Source organism: Cuculus canorus, chromosome 2, assembly GCF_017976375.1.
Source record: "Cuculus canorus isolate bCucCan1 chromosome 2, bCucCan1.pri, whole genome shotgun sequence".
NCBI classification, from domain to species: domain Eukaryota; kingdom Metazoa; phylum Chordata; class Aves; order Cuculiformes; family Cuculidae; genus Cuculus; species Cuculus canorus.
Window position 1 is genome coordinate 78,711,627 of NC_071402.1, and position 22,035 is coordinate 78,733,661.

The 22,035-nt window shown below is 39.8% G+C and overlaps 1 protein-coding gene across 1 annotated transcript in view; it reads right to left on the minus strand.

The window, feature by feature from the left end:
* Positions 1–1,378: 1,378 nt before the first annotated feature.
* The window catches only part of ANKH (ANKH inorganic pyrophosphate transport regulator), a 106,860-nt gene continuing 86,203 nt past the window's right edge, over positions 1,379–22,035 (minus strand). The window contains exons 9-12 of the mRNA XM_009570282.2: positions 15,126–15,255; positions 13,956–14,079; positions 13,260–13,359; positions 1,379–11,349 (exon numbers count right to left, since the gene is read on the minus strand). Coding sequence (XP_009568577.1) covers positions 11,233–11,349; positions 13,260–13,359; positions 13,956–14,079; positions 15,126–15,255 — 471 coding nt within the window. The 3' untranslated portion in view covers positions 1,379–11,232. The remainder of the gene's footprint in view (positions 11,350–13,259; positions 13,360–13,955; positions 14,080–15,125; positions 15,256–22,035) is intronic.

The following is a 22,035-nucleotide window of genomic DNA, read 5'->3' on the forward strand; positions in this document are numbered from 1 at the left end:
TTTTTTTTTTTTTTATCATGGCCTCCTGCCAGGCCAGTGCTCTTGACAAGGAGAGCTTGACAAGGTCAGGTCATGCTCTTTGCAAGTGGCCATGGGAAGGCAGCAGTGGTGTCAGCAGCTAATAAACGTGTGCCTGTGAGTGGCTGAGTTATTGCTTGCTGATGTAGATGCCCTAATTATATTGGTGGCCCTGCTCAGTGTTCCCGGTTTTGGGTAGGAATGTGACCAGACATGAGCTGGTACACTCTCCAGCCATGGGGACAGCAGTCAGTGGCTGGAGAACAGGAAGGATGAGTGAGGCATGGTGAGAGCTGTGGCCAGTTCAGGGGTCTCCAAAGGCCCTCTGCACCAAGGGCCAGGAGAAACAACACTGCGGTACCAGCCCCATCACAAAGAAGATGGTGTACAGCCCGCAGAGGCCAGGGGACCACTGATTCCTGTGCTCAGAAGGGCAGTGGCTGCAGATGCCAGCGGGCTGAGAGGGTGGTTGGGGAGCCCTAATGAGAGGAGACAGGATGAGGTGTGCAGGGATTGAAGGGCTCACAAGGCATGAGGGACCCTAAGGGAGACCAGGCTTTAAGTATACAGGATGCCGGAGATCATAGGCTGCCTAAAATTTAAAATAGTATGTGAGGTGGTCATTCTGTGGGCTGGAGAAGCTTCACTTATCTCAGCAAGCGTCATCTGAATCCGCTGTGGGCTGGTGTGAGGAGAACTAAGGCAGCAGGGTCCTGGAGGATTGGTTGCAGGTATGAATAAAGCCCTATCATCATACGTCTCTGACATCTTTTTAAAAACGGTGGCCGCTCAACTGTCACAGCAGGAGAGCCATTTAAGACTGGTCCCATAGTCAGCTTTCTTACTGGCTTTGGGTGGCTCAGATTCGGTCATCCATGAGTACCCAAGGGACATGTTGTTAAAAGTCAAACACTAAACTTTTTTGGCTAAGGAATGTTTTCACAGCTTCATAAGAACAGCCTTGGTGGCTTGCCAGATGGATGGATGAAGCATCTCCTCATGACACTCAAGTTTGCCCTGGCCTGATGAGAATAATGCTCTCCTTTTAAGTACTAAGTGCCTATTTAACTGACAATTTTAGATTTGGTGTGGAAAAAGTACTCTGACAATGGTATTTGGGTATCAACACCACTTGGAGGCTTTGTAGAAATTAAAAGCTTGTCTCGCACTGTTTCATGGATACCCTTGGATTTCACTAACTTCAAGTTAAGACCTTGTAGTTGGCAGCATCATGCTCCTAATTTGAAACCAATTTGCATGTTGGATTAATTTCTCACCAGGAGTTATATTTGCTTGTTCCAAATGAGAAGCGCATTTCAGAACATGTCAGATCATCAGAATTAAGAAAACAGAAGCAATCAGAATCATGAATCATATGCAAATTGTTAGAAGTTTACTTAAAGTAATTAGAATATGAAAGCTGTAGGACAATACTGGAGCACAGACTCCCCTCCCCAAAGAAAGCATAGATAATTCTTTTTAACAATGCAAACCCACACGTCTCTGTTAAATACATAAACAGCACTCAATTTTAATGCAACATGTACTTTTATACTTTAGACGTTGGCAGTCACTTAAAAATGTACAAAGTTTTAACCTTCATTGGTTTCTTTAGAGTTCAAAGAAAACCCATGTGTCTAAAGCAAAACAAAATGATCATTAAAAATACCCAACCGGTAGCTTTAGCGTGTCTACAAATTACAGAAAGCAACATTTACTTTGAGAGAAATCAACCGGAATTCCACAAGTGTTTTGGAAAATGATTCATGAGGTAACATTTCATTTAAAATCTAGGATCCCTGTACTGTAGTCCCAAACTGTGCTCTGGCTTGACACGTACAGTCCTTGCAAAATTGACTTGTTTAAGTAGTCAAGAATGGCTATTAGGCACACTGCTTTGCATAAAGACAGCTTTATCCTGAAAGAAACAATCTGAATCTGATACTGAAAGATATTATGAACAAAATTAAAAACAAGAGATACCTCTCAGGTGAAATATGCATTTGTCCAGTTCTCAGATTTACATTCAAATTACAGAAATTAATAGAAAAAATGGGGCTTTTTCTCTACAGAAAGCTGCTTAGAGAACTGACCTTAATCCCGGTGCAACTGCAGCATGCCCTAAAGTGTATCCAGCTATTGCTCTTGCCTTTTCAACACTAAAGTGGAGTAAGTCTGCTGAGAACAGAACAAGATGTCCTGCAGAATACTCTGTGGCCAGAGTGTCAGGTGGGAAAAATGAGGTCTTCGGGCAGCCTTTCCCTTCTTTCTCAAGCAAGAGTCTTCAGACCTTGTGCTGCCCTTTTTTGAGGATGCTGTTTCCAGACACTACTCCCTGCTCCCAATTTTAAAAGTATTTGTGTGAAACTAAAAACAAGTCAATTTCAGAGAACCCAAAGGCACAATTAGAACACGCAAATATGAGTTCAGTATTTCTAGGCATTTCTGTGGCACTGTTCCCTGCAGTATCCAAGAATCTTTCACCAGCATTAGTGAATTTTATCCTTATAGCACCTCACTGAGATTGGAGAACCTGCTATCCTTGTAGTATTCCTCACACAATGTGCTCAAAACTATCTTGAGCCTCTGTTCAGGAACTACTTATCCTTTGAGAGACTTCCTGGGGATCACCTTTACACAATTTGGTGCTCCTCTGTGATGATTTTGTGCTGTGAAGACAAAATAGCCCTCATCACCTGCTCTGCCCTTTAGCTTTTGGCTCAACCTTTGTAGTTTCTTTCTAGGATGACCTTGTGGCTGGCCCTGTTCAAGTATGCAAGATGGAGAGAGCAGGATGTGTGAAGCTTGCTTCTTTCTCCATTGCAAAAGGCATGGCAAAGTTTGCTGTCTTTTATGCTCCTAGCACTATAAGATTTGGTTTTTATCTAGTAACTAGTATCTAGTAACACTGCCCAACAACCTTTAAAGATCAGTGAACCTTTCACTAATGATGATAAATGAAGGGATCACACCTGTATGGTCCTTGCAGAGTAATGCAGTGTAGAGTGAATGCAATAGACACTTCCAACTCACTCATTCGTGGCCATATCCCTTTCTCTCTCCATACACACACACTCACTCCTCCACATGCACTTGCTCATGTGTGCTACTCTTCAGGCATGCCCAGAAACTGAAACATCTGATACAGAGGAAGCAAGGCTTTCTCAAAGCTTGGGAACGCTGGTAGGCTGTGCTGCCCAAGCACTGTAAAACTAATTTCAATCATTTCACCATGCAGAGTTGAGTTCTTGGTCTCTGAATTTATGTAGCCTGTGGCAGTAACGTGGTCCACCAGTGTCACAGACCAAATAACACAAGCAGCACAGGGGGCTCTAACACTCCTAACCCCAAGTTCACCAACAACAGGCAATACCTATTTTTTTCTTCTCCAATAGGTTCATTTTGGGGAAGATCGCTGCTGCCACCTCATTCCTAGCAGTGGAACAACAAACCATCAAACCATATCTTTCTAAAGCAACTCTGTGCTTCCATCCCTTTCAGCAGATGAGCTCTGTGGTCCTCCAGCCACACTCATATCTCTTGCCCCAAGCCCTCCATAGGCTCCTGGCTTCAAGAAACAAAGGCAGAGGCAGTAACACCAAAAGCTGATCTAAAATAAAGGAGCAGTGACAGCTATGTTCTTAAAAATGAAAAACTGACATGATCTAAGCTTGATTATCTTTACGATGGTGGTGAGAGGTTCCATCCATTTTATAAACAAAGGTTATATTTCTCATTTTGTGCATTTGAAAACCACATAAGATATTGCAGGTTTTTATTAAACTGAAAGTAAGTGAAGTACACTTTGAACTATGATATTTAAAGAGTGATCAGATTTATTTTAAAAAGCTTGTGGATGGTAATAAGTAACGGTATGTCATCTACAAAAAATGCATATGTGCCTTCAACATTTTTCGGAAGTTTTGCTTTTGTAATTTTGTGCTGCTTGTAAACTCTGTGGATAAAATCAGTTGATCTAAGTAACCAGTAAACTTATTGCTTGTAATGTTGCAATTGTTTCATTATAGTTTTGGAAGGAATTTTGTTTGTGTGTTTGTTTATCATAATAAGACATAAAGCAGAGCTACATTAGTGCTGCTTTGGAGAGCAAACTACAAAGTTGAGCAATGCATGCTAGTTCCAGGCTCTGCTGTTTTCTGCAAGTGTACATACTCTTTAGCTTTCCACCCAGAATTCTCATTAAAAGATAGTGCAATTAAAATTACTTTATTCAGTTCTGCCATTTTTTGGTTGCTTTTCTGTTGTGTTTTTGCTGAATTATGGATTAAGATATTGTTCAAAATTTAAAACATACCCTTTCCCAAGAGTGGATTTATATGCTCTCACTTCTAAAGAGGCCAAGCTGTTTCATTACCTAAATGTAAGTGTTTGCTTTGCATTACTTGATTACAAGGGGGAGTTATCAGAAAAGGTACCTTCTTTTTAAATGCTGAATGATATACATGGAGAGAGATGGGAGGAAGCAGGTAATAGATGCAATTTCTTGCTGGTTTTAGGCGGTGTTGCTTAGAAAGTTAATTGAAAAAGTGCAGTACAGTACTCAAATATTTTATCTGCAGATACAATAGCTTATTTTTGCTTTGCCCTCCTGTGGGCTCCCAGAGGGTAGGAGGCTACTTTACAGCTCGCTCTGCAATATGAAAATTTTGCCATCAGCAAAAGAATCTGCACAGCTCTGAGTTTTGCTTAGATGGTTATACTGAAGAACTCCAACATGTACTGCCTCTCAACCCTGAACTGGAAGCCCAAAAAAAGGCAAGCAGGCTCAAGTCCCTTAAGACGAAGGGACCTCTTTAGGTTCCTTATGGAATCAGAGAATAATTTAGGTCAAAAGGGGACTGCGGACAGTCAACTTACCTCGTCCCTGCTGCTGCCCATGCAAGGCCACCTTAGACACTAGATCAGGATGCTCATGTCCAGCTGACATGGACTGTCCCTATTAATCAAGCTCTCTGACTCATTAAGTAACATATTTAGTTGTGAAATATATGAAGTCTTGTGTTTACCAGTGCTTCAAACTATTCTGCGCTGCTCTGGTGATGCAGTGCTAACTTTGCTAGAAAAGTTTGGGTCATGGTCTTATGGATCACTAAAAAGTCACTAAGTAGCTAGAGTTAAATAATGAACTTGAATTCACTCTTTTAACTCTCGATTTTAAATAAAGACACCCCGATTCCTTCTACTTTTTGAGTCTCCTTTTCAGCTTAACAAACGAAAAGTAAAAAACAGTCCATCAAAGAAGAATTTTGTTGTAAGCTACTTTTTAATCACAGCACTACTTGACATTCAGTCAGCATGACAATTACATTTTCCTTCTCAAAATGTCAACAGGCAAAATAAGCCTAGCAGAAGCCTTCAGAATAAAATAAGGAGACGCCTGAAGATGCTGAACTAAGAATGACAGAAAAGAATGATGTGGTAAAACTAATAAACTGATTTGAGCAGTGACAAGGCTTGGTAATACTAATGAAAACTTTCAGGGTTACAAAGACAAAGGAGCTCCTGAAAAGATACCACAGTTCTTCTGTTTTACTGAGATTGAGTGGATATCTTGATTATGAAATACTGAGACCGAAGCTTGCTCTTTAACTATACCATTAACTTGCACAAGCAGCAGCCAAAAAACCCTTCTGTGTGAGTATGTGCTTCAAGCTGAGCTTAAATCTCAGTCTCTCTGCCCCCATGTTTTGTCTTTGGCCTTTTTGTTCAGAAGGTGTCAGTTGCTGAGAAGTCTGGCAACATTTTTGCTGAGGAGTACATCTACACACCGACTGCTGAACTTGGCTCTCCAAAGCAAATCTACCCAAGCTGTCTAGACCCCACTGGGCAGAGAACCAGGGCTACCCCTCCACCCTACGCCCTTTCACAGCTTTGCAGGTCAGGACCATGTTTGTACTGAGTTTGCTACTAAGCTCACAATTCTGCCTCATTTAATGACACTGTCAGACTGCAACGGAATATAGTGTGTTATAGGGTGAGAATAAATTTGGAGCTCCTTTTCCCGGTAGGGCTCTGTTGTGAGCCCCGACAACCTGCTCTGCACTGCACCACCGCTCTGAGGGAGCTTGCTCCCTTCATAAAATACATTATTCTGTACTTGAATTCTAGTACAAAAGTAAACACGAACATTTTATGGTTAAGCTGGTATTTGGCAAATGCTAATTTGATACCAAATTTTGGTAATTTCATCTTTTGTTAAGTAACATTTACATGACATCTACTCAATCCAGTCCAGCCAGTTACTCAGAAACAGCGAGCTATGTAATGCCGCCTCTTTGCATGTCATAAAGCCTCCATGTGGGTTTGTTTCTGCTTGAATAATCTTCTAAGATGTTTCATGCTCCTCTCTCTGATGGCTCCTCAACTCAGAAACCAAAATACTCAAAAGTGATGTCTTGTGGTTGCATTGCTCCTCACCCTTCAGTCCCTCTCCAGTGCAGCTGAAAGGGAAATGGCAGCAGCCACTCATTTTACCCTCTGAGTTCTATCTCCGCACCAGGTTATTGTCTCTAGGATGAACATACAATACCCACACACTTCTCATCATGTCCTCTTTCTCCTCCATTCTAACTTACTGATCTAAACCATGCTTTAGCTCACTGGTATAAAGTCTGCTGAAAGGGTGTTCTATTTACTCTCTCATGTAGCTTCAAATTGCAATTTTTTAAAAATGCCTTAGTAATATTCAGACAATAAATTATTTTTAGACTTGAATCCTTGTTCCAATGAACTATATAAAGGCAGTAATAAAAATGCCTCACAATATTCTCATATACACATCCATATACATATGCATGGCTTTCCAATACACAAATCACTACTGCAACTATGCTCAGGTAACACCCAGCTGCACTCAAATCTATGCTGAACATGCCACAAACACAAAATCTCAGTGAGAGACAGAGCCGACACTGCCGCCTCACTATTCCCTGCACTGTTCTGCGTTTCGTCAAGGATGCCTCGGTCAAGGCCAGGATGCTGGAGCTGCAGGACACTCCATTCCTGTTGCCACCTTGCAGCCCAACGCAAAACTATGCTTGGCAACTCTGGGTGCCTGGGGCTGAAAGCATCCTTTCTCCCTTCTTTTTAAGCATGAGGCGCCATCCCACAAAAGAAGGCGCTCCCGCCTTCAAAAGGTTTCTGTTCATGCGCCTTGGCCTGCTCTGAATCAGCTGCATTCATCAGCTTGCCCTCCATCTGGAGCTGCTCCCTCTCTGGCTGCAGATTTGGCAAAACAGTGAGCAAGAGCCAGATATAAATCTCTCCCCACTCAAAAGAAATATTTAGCAGCAAAATGAGTAGAATACAAAAGACTTCTCTGTTACTTACCAAATCCTCTCACTCAGGGTGGCTCTATCTAACAAGCAGGCAACTGAGCGCTCCTGCCCGGAATGGCTGTGCCAGGGGGACACAGAGTGGGGCTGTCCTGTGCCTGGGAACCTGCTGCTGTGCCTAAATGGCCTCAAACTGACTGGGAAATGCAGAGCTTTCACCATCAAGTCCACTGTTTGGTATGGGTGAGAGGCCTGCTTAGGGCAGTGAGGGGGAAGAAAATGCCAATGTCTCCTTTTAAGTCTGCAAAAGGAAAACTCAATACACATTAATGCAATTCTATGTACATATTGAAAGCCAAGGAACATTAATCCACAACTTATCAGTGCTCTGCTCTTATTTCCTGCTGCGTGTTCTGAAATTTAATAAGTAGGATGCAGGTCAACTTTGTTCCTATTTCAATTGCAATTTTGATTGAAGAATTCAGTAATTCTCAAAAAAGTCTGGAAAGGCGAAGTCTCCATAGGAATTCATTGAGATGACTGCACTCTGGCGCTCTGATACAGAAACTTAACGGGTTCCTATTGTAAAACATTTATCATGGAGATAGACAGCCGTTTCAAAAGCAATGACACAAGAGAGACAGCTAAGCTGTTTTACTATAACTCAGGGAAGTCCTTTTGGGAAGGAAGAAGTGCAGGACAGGACATGCACCAGCATGTGCTTGACAGAGATGATGGAACCAGTAATGCTCTGACTGGGGCTTCAGCTGAGGAGGATGCCTGCCCTCTCCCAGCCTGTATCCCATCAGACTGGCTGCTTCACCAGCCCAGCTCGATTTGCCAGTGACTGGGAGCCAGAGCAATGAGGCTATAGGTGGTCACTGAAGCTCCGAACAACAGTGCCTGGAAGCAGATCCAGAGGCTGCAGAGCCAAGGTGGTCCTTGGGCTGAGCACCCTGCCTGCTACTCAGCGAAGACCCAGGCTGGTGGGATGGGCTGGTTAGGACATGGCAGAAATGTCAGCCCATTTTGTTAATTCAACAGAGCAAAGTAAGGAGATGCATGACCCTCAGGAAGCAGAAAAATATGTGATGCATGTGTCCTTACGTCACTGCTTGAGTTCTTCCCCAAATCTCACCACTCCAGCACTCGTTCAGTATCTTGCAAAGTAAAGGACTATTAAGTATTACCCTTGCATCTGAAAATTTGTCTTTACAATACCATTATTTAGGTCTGTATGACCAATAATTCATTTTTTTTATGTTTGTTCATCTTCTATGTAAAACATAAGCTTCAGTGCTTCATTTAATTTGTTTTCAATGTTTTAGTTTTTGGTGCCATTATTACCTTGAAACCTACATTAGTAATGTTCAAAATTCTTCAGAAATACTGCCACTTGAATTTTAGCCATATACCAAAAAAAAAATATTACACAAAAATATTTTCTTGCTTTATCTCTACAGTTCCTGATAAACTGCATCTTGTGGACTTGGATATTGGAGAAACCAAAACTACATGAACAGAGAAGACTTCAAATGGCCACTGTGAGCTGTAACAGTGTATATACACGTTATACACATGTGACTGTTTGAAAGTCTGTATTCATGAATGTGCACTGTCTACATACTGCACAAATTTCATTTGTCTGAGGGTTTTTATTGAACTTTTTTTTTCTTTTAAACTACTGTCAGAAATGAGGAGAACAACCTTGTGGTGGCACAGAAAATGTGCAGTTACTGGATTTAGTCTTGCCCTCCCCAGTCACTGCTCAATGATCACGAACTGATTTTGCAAATCTGCCATTCAACACAATAATGTCTACATTTTTTTCTTATTGCATTTGTACATGTAACAACTTGGTACAAACGTTCACAATACAACGTAAAGTTCATTGATACAATGCCTTTCCTGATGGCCATAAGCGGTTACTAGCCAACTCTGTAGTTTTTTAGAGATATTTTTAGCTGAACTTGGAAAAATAGGAAATGTATTGTAGCTTAAAATAAATGTACATAATATACAATATATATATTTATACATGTGTGTATGTCTACATACACAGATATTGATATAACATTTAAAGTAATGTTTAATTTTCATCAGTTCTCTGAGTGCTGGGACTACCTGGCAAATAAATCCAGAATTTGAATTTGTCCACAATTAAATAACCATTTCCACAACTTAGAAAAATATACTTTTACTAAATAAGATTTAAATTAATTGGTTTATGGATAAAGCACGGAGGATAACAGTTTCCAGACTCTGGTATGATTATATCTGAAAGAACCCAAGCTACTATAAACCGGTAACAAACGCTGCCCCGCAGCCAAACACGGAAGAGCACAGAAACACAAGCTGCTGCTGCAGCCATCATTAGTGGACCCAAACCCTTTCTGGTTTGGTCATCTCTTACATAGGCTTAATTTCCACTCGATATAAGTTGCCCCCTTGACCTCACGCTCTGGCATTTAAAGCTCACTTCAACCACAACGACAAAACGCCTGCTGCTTTCTCCAAGCACACCACTTGCTGACTGATGCAAGAAGCTCCCCACTTCCACACATCCTTTGCCTTGAGAGATAACACGTGATCAAGGTCCCTAACTAATGACTTGGAGGACCATCAGGATTTGAGCTTCACCATACGGACTTAGATCTACTGCATAGGTAAATACATTATAGCAAAACATACATATATGTGTGTATGTGTGTGTATATATATATATATGTATTTTATATATACACACACATGCACGTGTAAGTACGTGTACAACTCTATATAAAAAATTTCATGGATCTATGTGTAGTAATGTGATATACCATGGTATCGTGCATATGTTATCTGATTTTTTTAGAAAATATATAGGCACCAGAAATAAGTATATTGAACAAATCACCCTTAAAAAATGAAAGTTAAATCAGTGGACAAGAACTTTGGTAAAGCTTGTCAATATTTATTTTTTTTATTCAAATACAGTCAAAGTCTACCAGATGCCATCACCCTCTTCACAAGAGGAAAGTGCATGTTTTTTTTCTAAAGAAAAGTATAAGTAAGCTGGGGCTTAATGATTCAAGAAAATTCTGAACTAAGTGTTTATATTTTCCAAAGATTACTATCTTTCCCATGGAATGAAAGCTAGATAGAGTTCTTGTCCCATGTGTACTTTATTTATTCTGTGGATATATAAATATATATATGTATGTCTCTGTTTATGTACCTGTGTGTGTAGATACACATCCACACACTTTTAACATGAGAGAGGAACCTGTTTTTCTCCACAATGCATGTGGAGACTTACACACTCCTCCCTATCTTGTACCCTGTGCAGTAAAAGCTCTAGTGATGAGGCCAAATGAAAAAACATAGTTCACCGTAGTATATTAGTTTATGTACCAAAGTCATTTTCAAGCAAGTAAAATAAAGCTCTGTATTCCAAACTTCTTTTCCTTTATACTTCTCATAAAGAAAAGGAAGCAAAAGCAAAGAAGGGAGGGAGTAGGATTATGGCAGTAGCATCGAACCAGTAGCACACGTGCGTGTGCATGTGTAAGCATGCAAGCGCATGCTCACACACACGCGCGCACAGAGAGCAGCGCTTTGGTTGACAAATGCAGATTGTCCAGAGAAGGTGGATACATGAGTAAGGAAGACTCTACAGTGATGCAATTGTATCTTTTGTGTTTGCATGGAGTGAGAAACAAATTCAATTGGAAAAAAAAATAAAAAAAGCAAAGACCTTTTTTTAGGTCCCTCATCAGTGAGAGCATACTCAGTATGCTAGAGAATTTATCTGAAACCTTTTAATCAAGGCCTCTTTATTACAAAAATAAAAACAAACAAAACAAAAAAGTATGAGAGACGACAAGATGCTGAAGTGTCACTCCAATCGTCCCTGCAGAGAACAATTGCATCCCCTTCATTATTCATTCTCTTCTCTCATTTCTACGATGTCTGTCATTTCCTCTGTGTGAGGCATGTCGGTCATTGCAGAGTCTTCACCTTCTGCAGCTGTTTCATTCTCATTCCGCTTCTTTTTCTAGGTTGAAACAAGCATTCAGAAACCTATGAGTAAGTGGTGCATGAATGCAGTCCTACAAACTTTGGGCACTGGGAGAAGCTAGATGCAAATAATGTTTTGGCTTTTTTTAGTATGTTATGAAGAGCTGGAATATTTGTGTCATATTCATGGCTTGTCACTGATAAGTTGTCTTAACTTAGAAGGTTTCCATAACCTTTCTGGGGCTCAGCTTTCTCCTTTCTAACATAAGTGCAATAATAGAGCATTTTTTATGCTAAGCAACATCCAAAACAGGCTTCCGCATGACTGGAGGGAAGAGAGAGTCTGGAATCTTTTACATCACAGACATTTTATTTAAAAAAAATAGAAAAGCAAGCAAAATATGACAGCAGATAAGCTGCTTTTGGGGGAAAGAGAGAGATGGCAACCTAATTTTTCAACTGTCAAACTTCAGTAATTCTACTAGATGCGAGCATTCTGGGTTTTCTTGGAACTGCTGATTCACTGTGATCCCCTACCCCACCAGGGCCAACTATACTGGAGTATTTTTGGCTAGCAGGAGCAGAAGGGCATTCAAAAGTCCTATGATTCATCCAGGATGTCCTGGATTAGTAAAGCTAAGAAGCATTCAGCTCAACTACAAAACAAGTTGAAGCATCTGTTCCTTATTATCCATTTCTCAGCAGGCTGACTAGTTTTACAGAAAACACTTGTACAGCTGACAAAAAAAATTCCCCACAGGTATTATTGATTCAGCTGAGTTGGGCATATTAGGGTTTCCAGTTTTCAGAGGTGTCTACACAACAGCTGATTCTCAGCTCTCAAATGCTGCCCACTTGTTACCACTGTAGGTGAAAGCAACTTGGTATATACAGCTGCCAGTTAGCTCTGCCACTGTCACACTGTTTGTTGAGCTGACGTTGTCAACTACATGCTAATTCTGGTAAGGGAATAAATTAGGTTGGCACAGTTGTTACTACTACTACTACCACCACCACCACCACTACCTGTACTCATCACTGCAAAAAAATAAGTACCATGTCCCTTGGCCAGAAACACTCTATTAGCTACTACTGTAACAAACAATCAAGGAGGAAGTTAGTTGGGGCCTGGTGCGCTACACAGTCACTTGAACACATAATTGGAAAGGAACAACACGCAGGTACTGTGAGGTACCCAGTCACCAAGCCAGTATTTCCACTTAATTTAATGGAATATTCTTTGAAATCCATGTATTGCTACTACTCTGTACATGCAGGATTGTAGCATGTGAAATATGTAAAAGTATGCCTACAAGATATCCTTGCCTGTTCAAGTATTCATAAGCTCTTATCCTCTACTGCTGCAATGGCGTTTCTTACTTTAAGCCACTTCTTCAGATGAAAAAAACCCCCAAAACAACTGTACTTTTAGTCCATTTTCAGCAGAGCTGATTTTATAAAAATATAAAAAGATATAAAAATTATAAAATATAATACATAAAATTATAAAAATATTTAATGCATACCTTTATACATAATGTATACATAAAAGTATACACATATAATTTTCACGCCCATATGCATATAGGTAGTTGCTATGTCTACATAAAGAAGCTATATTGTACTGTAGCAGCAGTACTACACGGCAAAACAGGTGGTGATAAGGACCTGTCACTCATGACACACGTTTTGAATAGCAAGAGTTTACTTCAGGCCAGTGTGTCCCGTGGCCTGAATGCTCACTAACAGTGGAGGGCACCTTTCAGTTTTATGTCAATCCAAAGAATTCCCAAGCTACACACTCTTGAGACTGCATGGTGAAGCAAACCAAATTCAGTAAGTGGGAATGCTGGGCAGTTACATTTCAAAAGTGTATTCTCAATCTGAACTAAAGTCCACTATATTCATCAAGTGTTTTCACCACATCCCGCAGAGTCTAATTCTTACCTGTTTCCTATAGACGTAACAGGCTGCTATTGCAACCATGGTGGATTCTCCTAAAAAGCCAGCTAGAAGGGAGCCTACTCCAAGAGTGGCTCCATGAACTCTGTGGGCAGCATAAAAAGAAAGTAGTCATGGTTATGTGAGAACACGATTCATAATTCTATTCTCACTGTCACATAGAATCAATCTGTTGTCAGAAATACTTCCTTCAAAGATATAACACAACGGCAAAGAAAATAACTGCTATTTTAAAGGACTGGTATTTTCTTTGTTTCTTTCTTGCTTCAGTGTTTAGTAAAAGAAACATATTCTGAATCAAATTATGGGCTAAGAATTTAAAGTCTTGTACAAAGTGCTGTAGAATAGATTATTTAACTTGTTTATAAGACACTCTTACATTAGCTTTCTTAACAGTCTGTTTAGTGGAATGGGAACAAATTTCCCTTGGGACGTGTTTTTACTCTCTGACATTTGCATATTTTTTCAAAGGGTCATCATTATCACTATCTGCCTATAACAAAGTCACACTTGTAAATTTTTAAATGTTTCTTTTCCAGATATTGACAATACTGAGGCTTTATATCACAGTTAGTATTAGGGACAAATGTTCTGAGATATGCATTCAGCTATCAAGTGACAGGAAAAAGGAACGAGGAGGAAAGAAAACTCCTCAGCTCTGTGGAGAGGAAAATGACTTACCCCAAGTAAGGCAGCACAATGAGACTAGCGATGAGGACGATAATCCGCAGCACTGAGCTGGGTGCCAACACAAATGTCTTCTTTAGAGTCATCAGCCAACCAGTCAAGTGAGCTCTGACAGTCACTGTTCATGAACAGAGAAAGGGGAGGGGATAGGGAGAAAGGGAGGCAAAAGTAGTAAAAAAAATACCAGTCGCCTCATATAAAGGTTTTTCATGCAGAGAGTGCAGTTCAGAGATAGCCATGATCAAAGTTGTTCCTAGTAACTTTGCACATTTGGAAAACCTACTAGGAACAAAGCAGATCTTGTGTTCAAATTGCCTTAGTATACCCTTTTCCTTCTGGAAAAAAAACCAAAACAAAGTCCAAACCCAAAACAAAATCACAAAAACCCACTTATGGACAGCAATTCCTCCTAAGAGCTGTTCTCTTACAACCAATCTATTAGAGGGTCCATTCTGTTTCTTCATTAAAAACAACTATCCCCTTCCCTAGAAAGAAATCATATCAAGCAAAATTTTCCATCTAGCTGCTGTGTGGTATGTGGTGTAACAGCTGGGGACAAAACAAGATATCTACATGTACTGTTTGGAATTTACCTTTATTATATGGTGTATTGTCATATAAGCAGAAAACACTACATGATGTAGCATTTGACTATGAGAGTTAGAAATTTTTTGAGGGGAAACATTTTGATTATTGCTGGCAAGTGTCCCTCTCTTGAACAGGGGCATTAACTTCTATATCGTCTAAGCTCTGATGATTTCTGAAAATGCCATTGAGTCTGGCAGCAGAAGGGCAGACTAATGGAGGTGGTATTACTGTGGAGCAGGACCTAGATGGTACTCCAAACAGTTTATATGAGTCTTGGCAGGCATGTATCACCACTGCCATTTGTGTGTGCATTCTTGGTCGGCTACAATAGAGAGAATTCAGACTTCTCACAGCGAGAAATCTGCCTAATGACAGACTGCTCTTATTCATTTGTGTCTCGAGTACTGATGTAAGTAGTCCTGGTCTACACCATCTTCAATAAAAAACATCTTATTTATGCTAGGCATGCATTTAGCCACTCTTGTATTAACATATACAGCCACGTCAAGCTCTATGACCATGCCTCAAGGTTGATTTGGTTTCAAGGTTACAGATCATTATTTTCTTGTTTTTTACCTGGAATTGGAAAGAAGGAGAAGATGCGCAAAGGAACAACACACAGCTCTGCAAAAGCGAAGTCTACTCCAATTATGTCAACTAATATCTTCTCTGACACGTTTGGTGTCCAAAACATCACAAAACAGAGCTAGGAAGAACAAAATTAAGAAATGTTGATATTTCAGAAGGGAAGCACAATAAAAGATAGAACATCCTGGTCTAAAAGATTTGTTTACTCTATTGATCAGTATTTTTGGCATTCAAAAATGAGGGAAGAAGATGGATACAAAGCAATAAAAATAAGTTTGCTTTTCTACAGCATTCAGGGATCTGCAGCATGCAACAATTAAGGTTTTAATCATCACTAACACAAGCATATTTTATGATTAATTATAATCACTTTATTTAACCGTTCTCCTACATTTCTGTCTCTTAGAACACAGACTGAAGAAAGAAAATAACAAAACTTACATGTTGAGCAATAGTCCTGACTCAACAGTTTATGAAGCGGTCATAAAAAAAATATCACACTCATGCAAACCTAACAATATTTGTTTGCAGGACTTGGATTCTACCAACCCAAATGTTATGGTTCAGCATGAGCGTGGCCAAGAAGAAATTGGAAGAAAGGTTTTAAAAGATTCTTCAGTCACCCAAACCATCAACAATTCTTGTCTTTGACTTAAGCTGAGGATGCTGAGTGCTCCAAAAATCACATCCAACCTCACTGCTCTCAATAAAGAGTGGAAAACAGATTTAAAATATTGGAAAATAAACAGTCACCAGGAAAATTCATAAACATAGAATGATTTTCCTTTACTTAAATAAATGTACTCAAAACAATGTTTTTGCAAAGCAGGGATTCAGGCTGGGCTGAGAAAGCTCTTAGTAGCTGATGGGTCCAGATTCTGTTCAAGGTGCTCAAGAATGGTGCTGACAGCCCTTACAGGAGTTCTTTAAGAAGGGGTACCTGACATCCTTTCACATATAACTACTTTGTTATCCAGTCTGGTTTAGTGATTAAAAAAGTGATTTCTTCCAATTGTTCTTGCAGTAAAGCACAAGTTAAGGAAGCAAGCTGACTGAACAGGGCAAAACTTGGAACCTTAAATGTTCTGGCACTCCTCTGTCAGGTCACAAAACAGGGTATTAGGCAAGTTATGCTCACAGGCTGTACAATCTGATGGCTCTGTATCTCTTCTAACTTAGCCTACAAGCTATCATCATAATATCTAGCTTTTCTCTCATTATCCAGTTGTCACGTCCCTACATGTATGTATGGCTTTTAAAGCTAGTTTTTGAAGTCCTACCACTTCCAAGGCAGCTGGGATTTCATTCTCATTCTTTGGCTGTGTGCCAGAGATTGTCCTTTCTGTTTAGCCTAGGAGTACCCAGACTGTAAAAGTTCCCGAAGTCCGTGACCGAGTGGCCCATGGGAGGTCTTGGATTCTGACAGCCTGTGCGGTGAACAAAAAATTCCACCTTTCTGCAAAAAAACCTCATCCTCAGTTTTCTTCCCCACTTCTTAGGGTAGGAATCACCATTTATTTTTCACAATTGAATATTTTACTTGACTAATCTGATGCTGTTTTGCAGTGTACCTCCATCACCTACAGATGAATATTAAGTGGATGAAGGTTAGAGCAGAAGACAAATTAACTGAGCATGGAGTTTTACTGCTTTAGTCAGCACTTCTCTCTCCCTGCCAAACTAATGGAGAGAGTACAACCAAAGCAGAGAGGACAACCCAGAGCAAAGAAGGTCGTGTGTTTGAGAATCTATTTATAAAAAGTAACTGTACAGTGACAGAGCAACTTCTTTCATTGCTGCACACGTTAGGCAGACTGCAGTGATAGGTAATCTTACTGCAAATGACCTGTAAAACAACCATACAGGGCATATTTGGTCAAATCTTTCTTCAAAGTCCAATAAATAAAACAAGATGCAAAGACATTCACTCCTCAGTTATAATTTTCTGTTTTCATGAAAGCAAAGGCCTTTACATTGCTTGTACTGCACAGTGCCCTTCTCATCCTACTGAGCAGTATAGTTACTGCTGCTGCAAGATTCCATATGTTTATGCTAACATCAGTCGGTCCACTGCTAGCAAAAGGCAAATACAGCAGTCTTTCCTTCTTCAACAGCTGTTTAAAACAGTATTCTAACATGGTTAGACAGACAAGTAAGTAAGTGACCAAAAGCATTGTTTTCAATCCTGTTCTCTTTGAAGTTAAACTTTGTTTCTGGCCTTAATAAGAACAGGCTCAATCTCCACTCAGCTACTAGGGGAGGAAGGTCAGTTCGCAAATCAGGAGCGATGACTTATACCCAGGTGGTATGCAGTCATTCCTCCTCAGCTGTTGCCAACTGCAGTGTTCCCCACTCCCCTGACCAGCAGAGTCGGTGCTGATAAATGGCTTCAAGGAACACTTTTTATATAGCAACTGGTGGGTAAAAACAGCAGTGACTGCTAAGCTCAAGAATAAGCAGTTAGAGGCGGTGAGGCATAGCAGCAGAAGGGCCTTCTATTTCTGTCTCTGCATGTTTCCATCTTTTGGTTGCAATATTAGTAACTAGTTTCATTTTGCAAAGAGATTCCTCTCTGTCATCTTATGAGCAGACAATATTCTCATAGCCCACAGGGGTTAAGGTTGCAGGCAAAGAAATTAACACTTTGCATCATGTGAGCCCTCTGTAAATTATCTTTTAGAGCACTTGCAACTTGGGATGTTTCCGTATTATTTCAAAGACAAGTTCAAAATACAGTAGAAAAACAGAGACTCTACTTCAGTAAAACACTAACACCAAATCTGCAAAGGCAGGAAAGTATCTCAACTGCACATTCTATTCCAGATGAGGCATATTGAAACCAGGATGAAGTCTTAGTTTTTTTGTCACACAAAGTGGTCTGTATGATATTTGTGATTACCTTAGTAAACGGTGAAGACTGATCAGAAAGGAGACTGGAGAAGAATGCTAACAGACTAAATGATGTAAGTAGCCCAGTGAAACAGGGAGTGTGGCACACAAAATTAGAGATGGGATCTACTAAGGAAAGATTTTAGGAAACAGGTTTACCTATAGTATGTCTCCTATATTTCTTTTAGTTAAAGGAAGTTTGTTTTCCCTTCCCCTTTAAATCTTTCTGTGCATGTCTGCAAGGTTAAAAATAGAATAAATAGGCTTGGGTAGGTTTACAGTTATACCATCATTTAATATAATCAAAAGGTGGAGATGAAATACCAAAAGCTTCCGTACAGGCTAACAACACACATGCGTAATGGCACTGCAGCTTCAGGTTGCAATTGTATTTGGCTGCAATGGTTATAGACAGTAAAGAACATTGTACTCTGCGACTCTGCTGAGGCTGAACCATTTTAATGCTTCAGGAGTAAGGATTTTTAATGCCTTGAATATAAGTATTTTCCTTGTGGAATTCTAGCAACAGAGTTGATCGGATTTTCTGTTATCTTATAGTGTGAGTGCAGTATGATATTAAAGGCTAGTTTTGTTAAAGCCTTTGATCATTTAAATGGAACTTCAGCTAAGCAGTGATGAGTGCTTTAAAAATACAGGAAAAAATGAAGATATAAACAGGAGAATGGAACACTACAGATAATCTATAGGCCTGAGTAAAGATAGTACCATTTAATATGGTGGTGTTATATCTATAAATAACAGCAGACCAAGCGTTTATATAAGTGTTTTAATAATTTGAACTGATCTGACATGTTGTGCTATTGGGTAATGTGTCTTTAACCAACCTATAGTAGGATAATTTGAAGGACTTAATTAAATATAAATATAAATATAAATATAAATATAAATATAAATATAAATATAAATATAAATATAAATATAAATATAAATATTTACAGTGGCATAAGAAAATCAGTACAGCTGTGCTAGATCAGATCAGATCAAAGCTCCAGCTAGTACCATCTCCCTGCTAAAAGTCATCAGGGATTGCTTAAGGAAAGGGCACAAAGTGCAGGCCAAGCACAGAGTAAGAGATGTCGTTCCCCAGCTGCATGGTCTGAGCTTCTGGCAGTTACAGCTTCAGGAGTTCAGTAACTGTGGTGCACCTTCATCCCATGCAGTATTAAGTTGTACATACAAAACTATCTAGTATTACTGATAATTTTTGTTTGCAATCTGGTTATGCATTAGAAAAGTAAAAAACCACCACTCAGTTGTGGCTTAGACACTCTCTGTAAGTAGGTGTGCTAATTTCCATGTGGAACGTTGCTATTCTCAGCTAGCAAAATTAATGTCTAGGAATCTTAAAAGGTTACAACATCAAAAACTGCTGTCAAGCCTGAGAGAACGCACCGCATCTTTGGTTTGGCAGGGAAAGTCCCAAACTGCTACTGCTCAGTGCTCTTTAATCTCTTTTCTTAAGTACACTCCACACATTTGACTTTCATAAATGATTGTGGCAGAAGGCTGTTCATGAGAGTTTGTTTCAGATGCTGTGTGTGTGAGTTTGCACACTGGTAGTTCTTGAAAACTAACAGTTGTTTCATCGGCTTTGCATCTCCTGGAAGCTATTTCCATTTATTCTGGCTGCTGACAGATATTACTGAACCTCAGAGTCCCACTACATAATGCATTGTAAAGCATTATGCTAGCAAAGGCTATTGCCAAGCGTATAGTACTCTACAGGGTGCTACGCTGTAGAAAACTGACTTTTGAGACATTCATTGATAAATATAAGTCACAAAACGGTATACCAGTGATGTATGAACAACAGTACACCTTTTCTAGACTCCAGCACAGTCCCCAGTTAGAAGAAACACTGCCTAATGACAAGTCATGATATGGCTCTATCTATGTTCCTCAGAAAGAAGGTAAGGAATCCAAAATGTATGTTTTTAAAAATGGGCTAAACATACACTAGCCTGGAATAAGACTTGAGTAACTTATTTGCAGAAGTATGACTGTCCATGATGTGTTTCACCATCAAAATATTGTTCTATGTATGTATTGAGCATTACACCTTCAGTAATTTAATCCATGCCTCGTTCATGACCTCTCTATGCTCATTTATGATACACAGGGCAGAGGAAATCTACTTTACACCTTATCAAACACCTCAGCTTTGAATTGCACCTCAGATAATTGGGATAGCATCACTTCTATTAATATGGAAGAATATAAGTCATACGATTTTGTCTTCTGAAGTGTGCAACAAACAAATCAAAAAGTAGCCAGTCTTATTTAGTCTGTTCTCCTGATTTGTCAAACATCTCCATAGCCTCCCTCTTTCGCACGTAGGCAGAACTAGCATAGTTCTGTTTCCTTTCAGAATCTGTATCACACTTCCAAGATGAGCTAATCTCATAGATATGATTGTAAGTCAAAAGACTATCTTGTTCTAACTTGCATGAGTGCAATAAACTGAATTTGACGCCTCTGTTCAACATGCTGTTTTACAAGATGTTGGAAAACAAAATATTGTTGAATTTGTCAGTGCTGTTCTTCTGCCTATTCCAAATCCATGCCTTCACTGACCCAGAAAATTTAGTTCTCTAAGTAACTGTGTACTACTGTGTAGTACTGGGGCTTGTCACTCAAATACTTACTCTAGCATCTTAATGTTAAAGGAAACTGCACTTCTGTATTTTTATGAACAAGAATAAAAGTAATGACAGTTTTGAACTGTTAACTACTGGTACTGAAACTATAGAAAGTTATTTGTTATACCTTTTTTTCAGACTACAGTTGGAGTGTGTTTTCATGTTGAATACGGCTGTGCAATTAGAACACAAACTCCTAATACCTCCTAAAGCACCCATTTCACCATGCAGCCTCTCAAGCAGTACAACAATACGGAAAATGTTCAACAGGGTACTTAGGAAGGAAGAAGATTCAACTACTGATCAATTTACACAAATAAAGTAGTTTGTGTTTTATTGCAGACCAAGAAATAAAAAATTCTACGTTTTATCATAAAAAAATTATTCCTGTTGACAGGAAATCAATAGGAGGTTTAACATTAAAATAATAAAGTGAAAAATGTGTTACTTCAAAAGACTCGGAGTCGGGGGTAGAGAAGTGTTAGTTTTGTGGTTTGGTTTTTATAAGTGTACCGCTATAAACATAAAACTCTTTAGGAGCTGCGGAGGGATTACTGGGTAAGGGACGACACTAGATGCCAGCACCATTGGCTTGCTACGGAACCTTACTGCATACCACAACTTGGCCAGCACCAGAACGGACCTGCAGAATCCTACGCTATTTAGCTGTAAATCATGCCAGAGAATGATTTTTGCAGAGCTACCCCAGCTTTGAGGAGTTTTTGATATACAGTTTTTAAGAAAGTAAGAAAAATATCTGATCAGCCCAAATGGAGACATTTAAGCCTCCCATAGTCTGATGCTTTGTTGAATTATATCTTGGTGGGCAGAATGTGGTTCCTTTTCTTGTGTAGGAAATGTAAAGTTTTCAAGACCAGACTGCCCAATGCCCCAGGAAACCTGCCCTGACCTCGCAGCTGACCCTGCTCTGAGCCAGCGGCTGAACCTAAGGCCCTCCCAACCTGAGCAATCCTGTGATCCTATGAAGCAAAAAGCACGGGATCTGTATGCAGTAAAAATATCAGACTGTGGTTGTATTTGAAAGCGGTTTATCATAATGCTGATGACTTGAATCACAAGGACATTTGCTTATAGCAATTACCCTCAGGCGCATGCAAGTCAGGATAGATTTCTGTGAACTTTGTGTTCGGTGAAGGGTGGTGTAAAGCTGAAAATAGCCATCATAAAATTTGTCAAGCACCAGGGGGAGCAACAGAAACCAGAGCGTGCCTGCGGGAAAACTCCCTAACTTCACATCTTCTCCTGAAATAACTGGTTTCTACAGATCTAAGTCTCCCTCCACTTTCCCCACCTTTCCTTACAGTTCAGAGTGACAGAACACAACATTC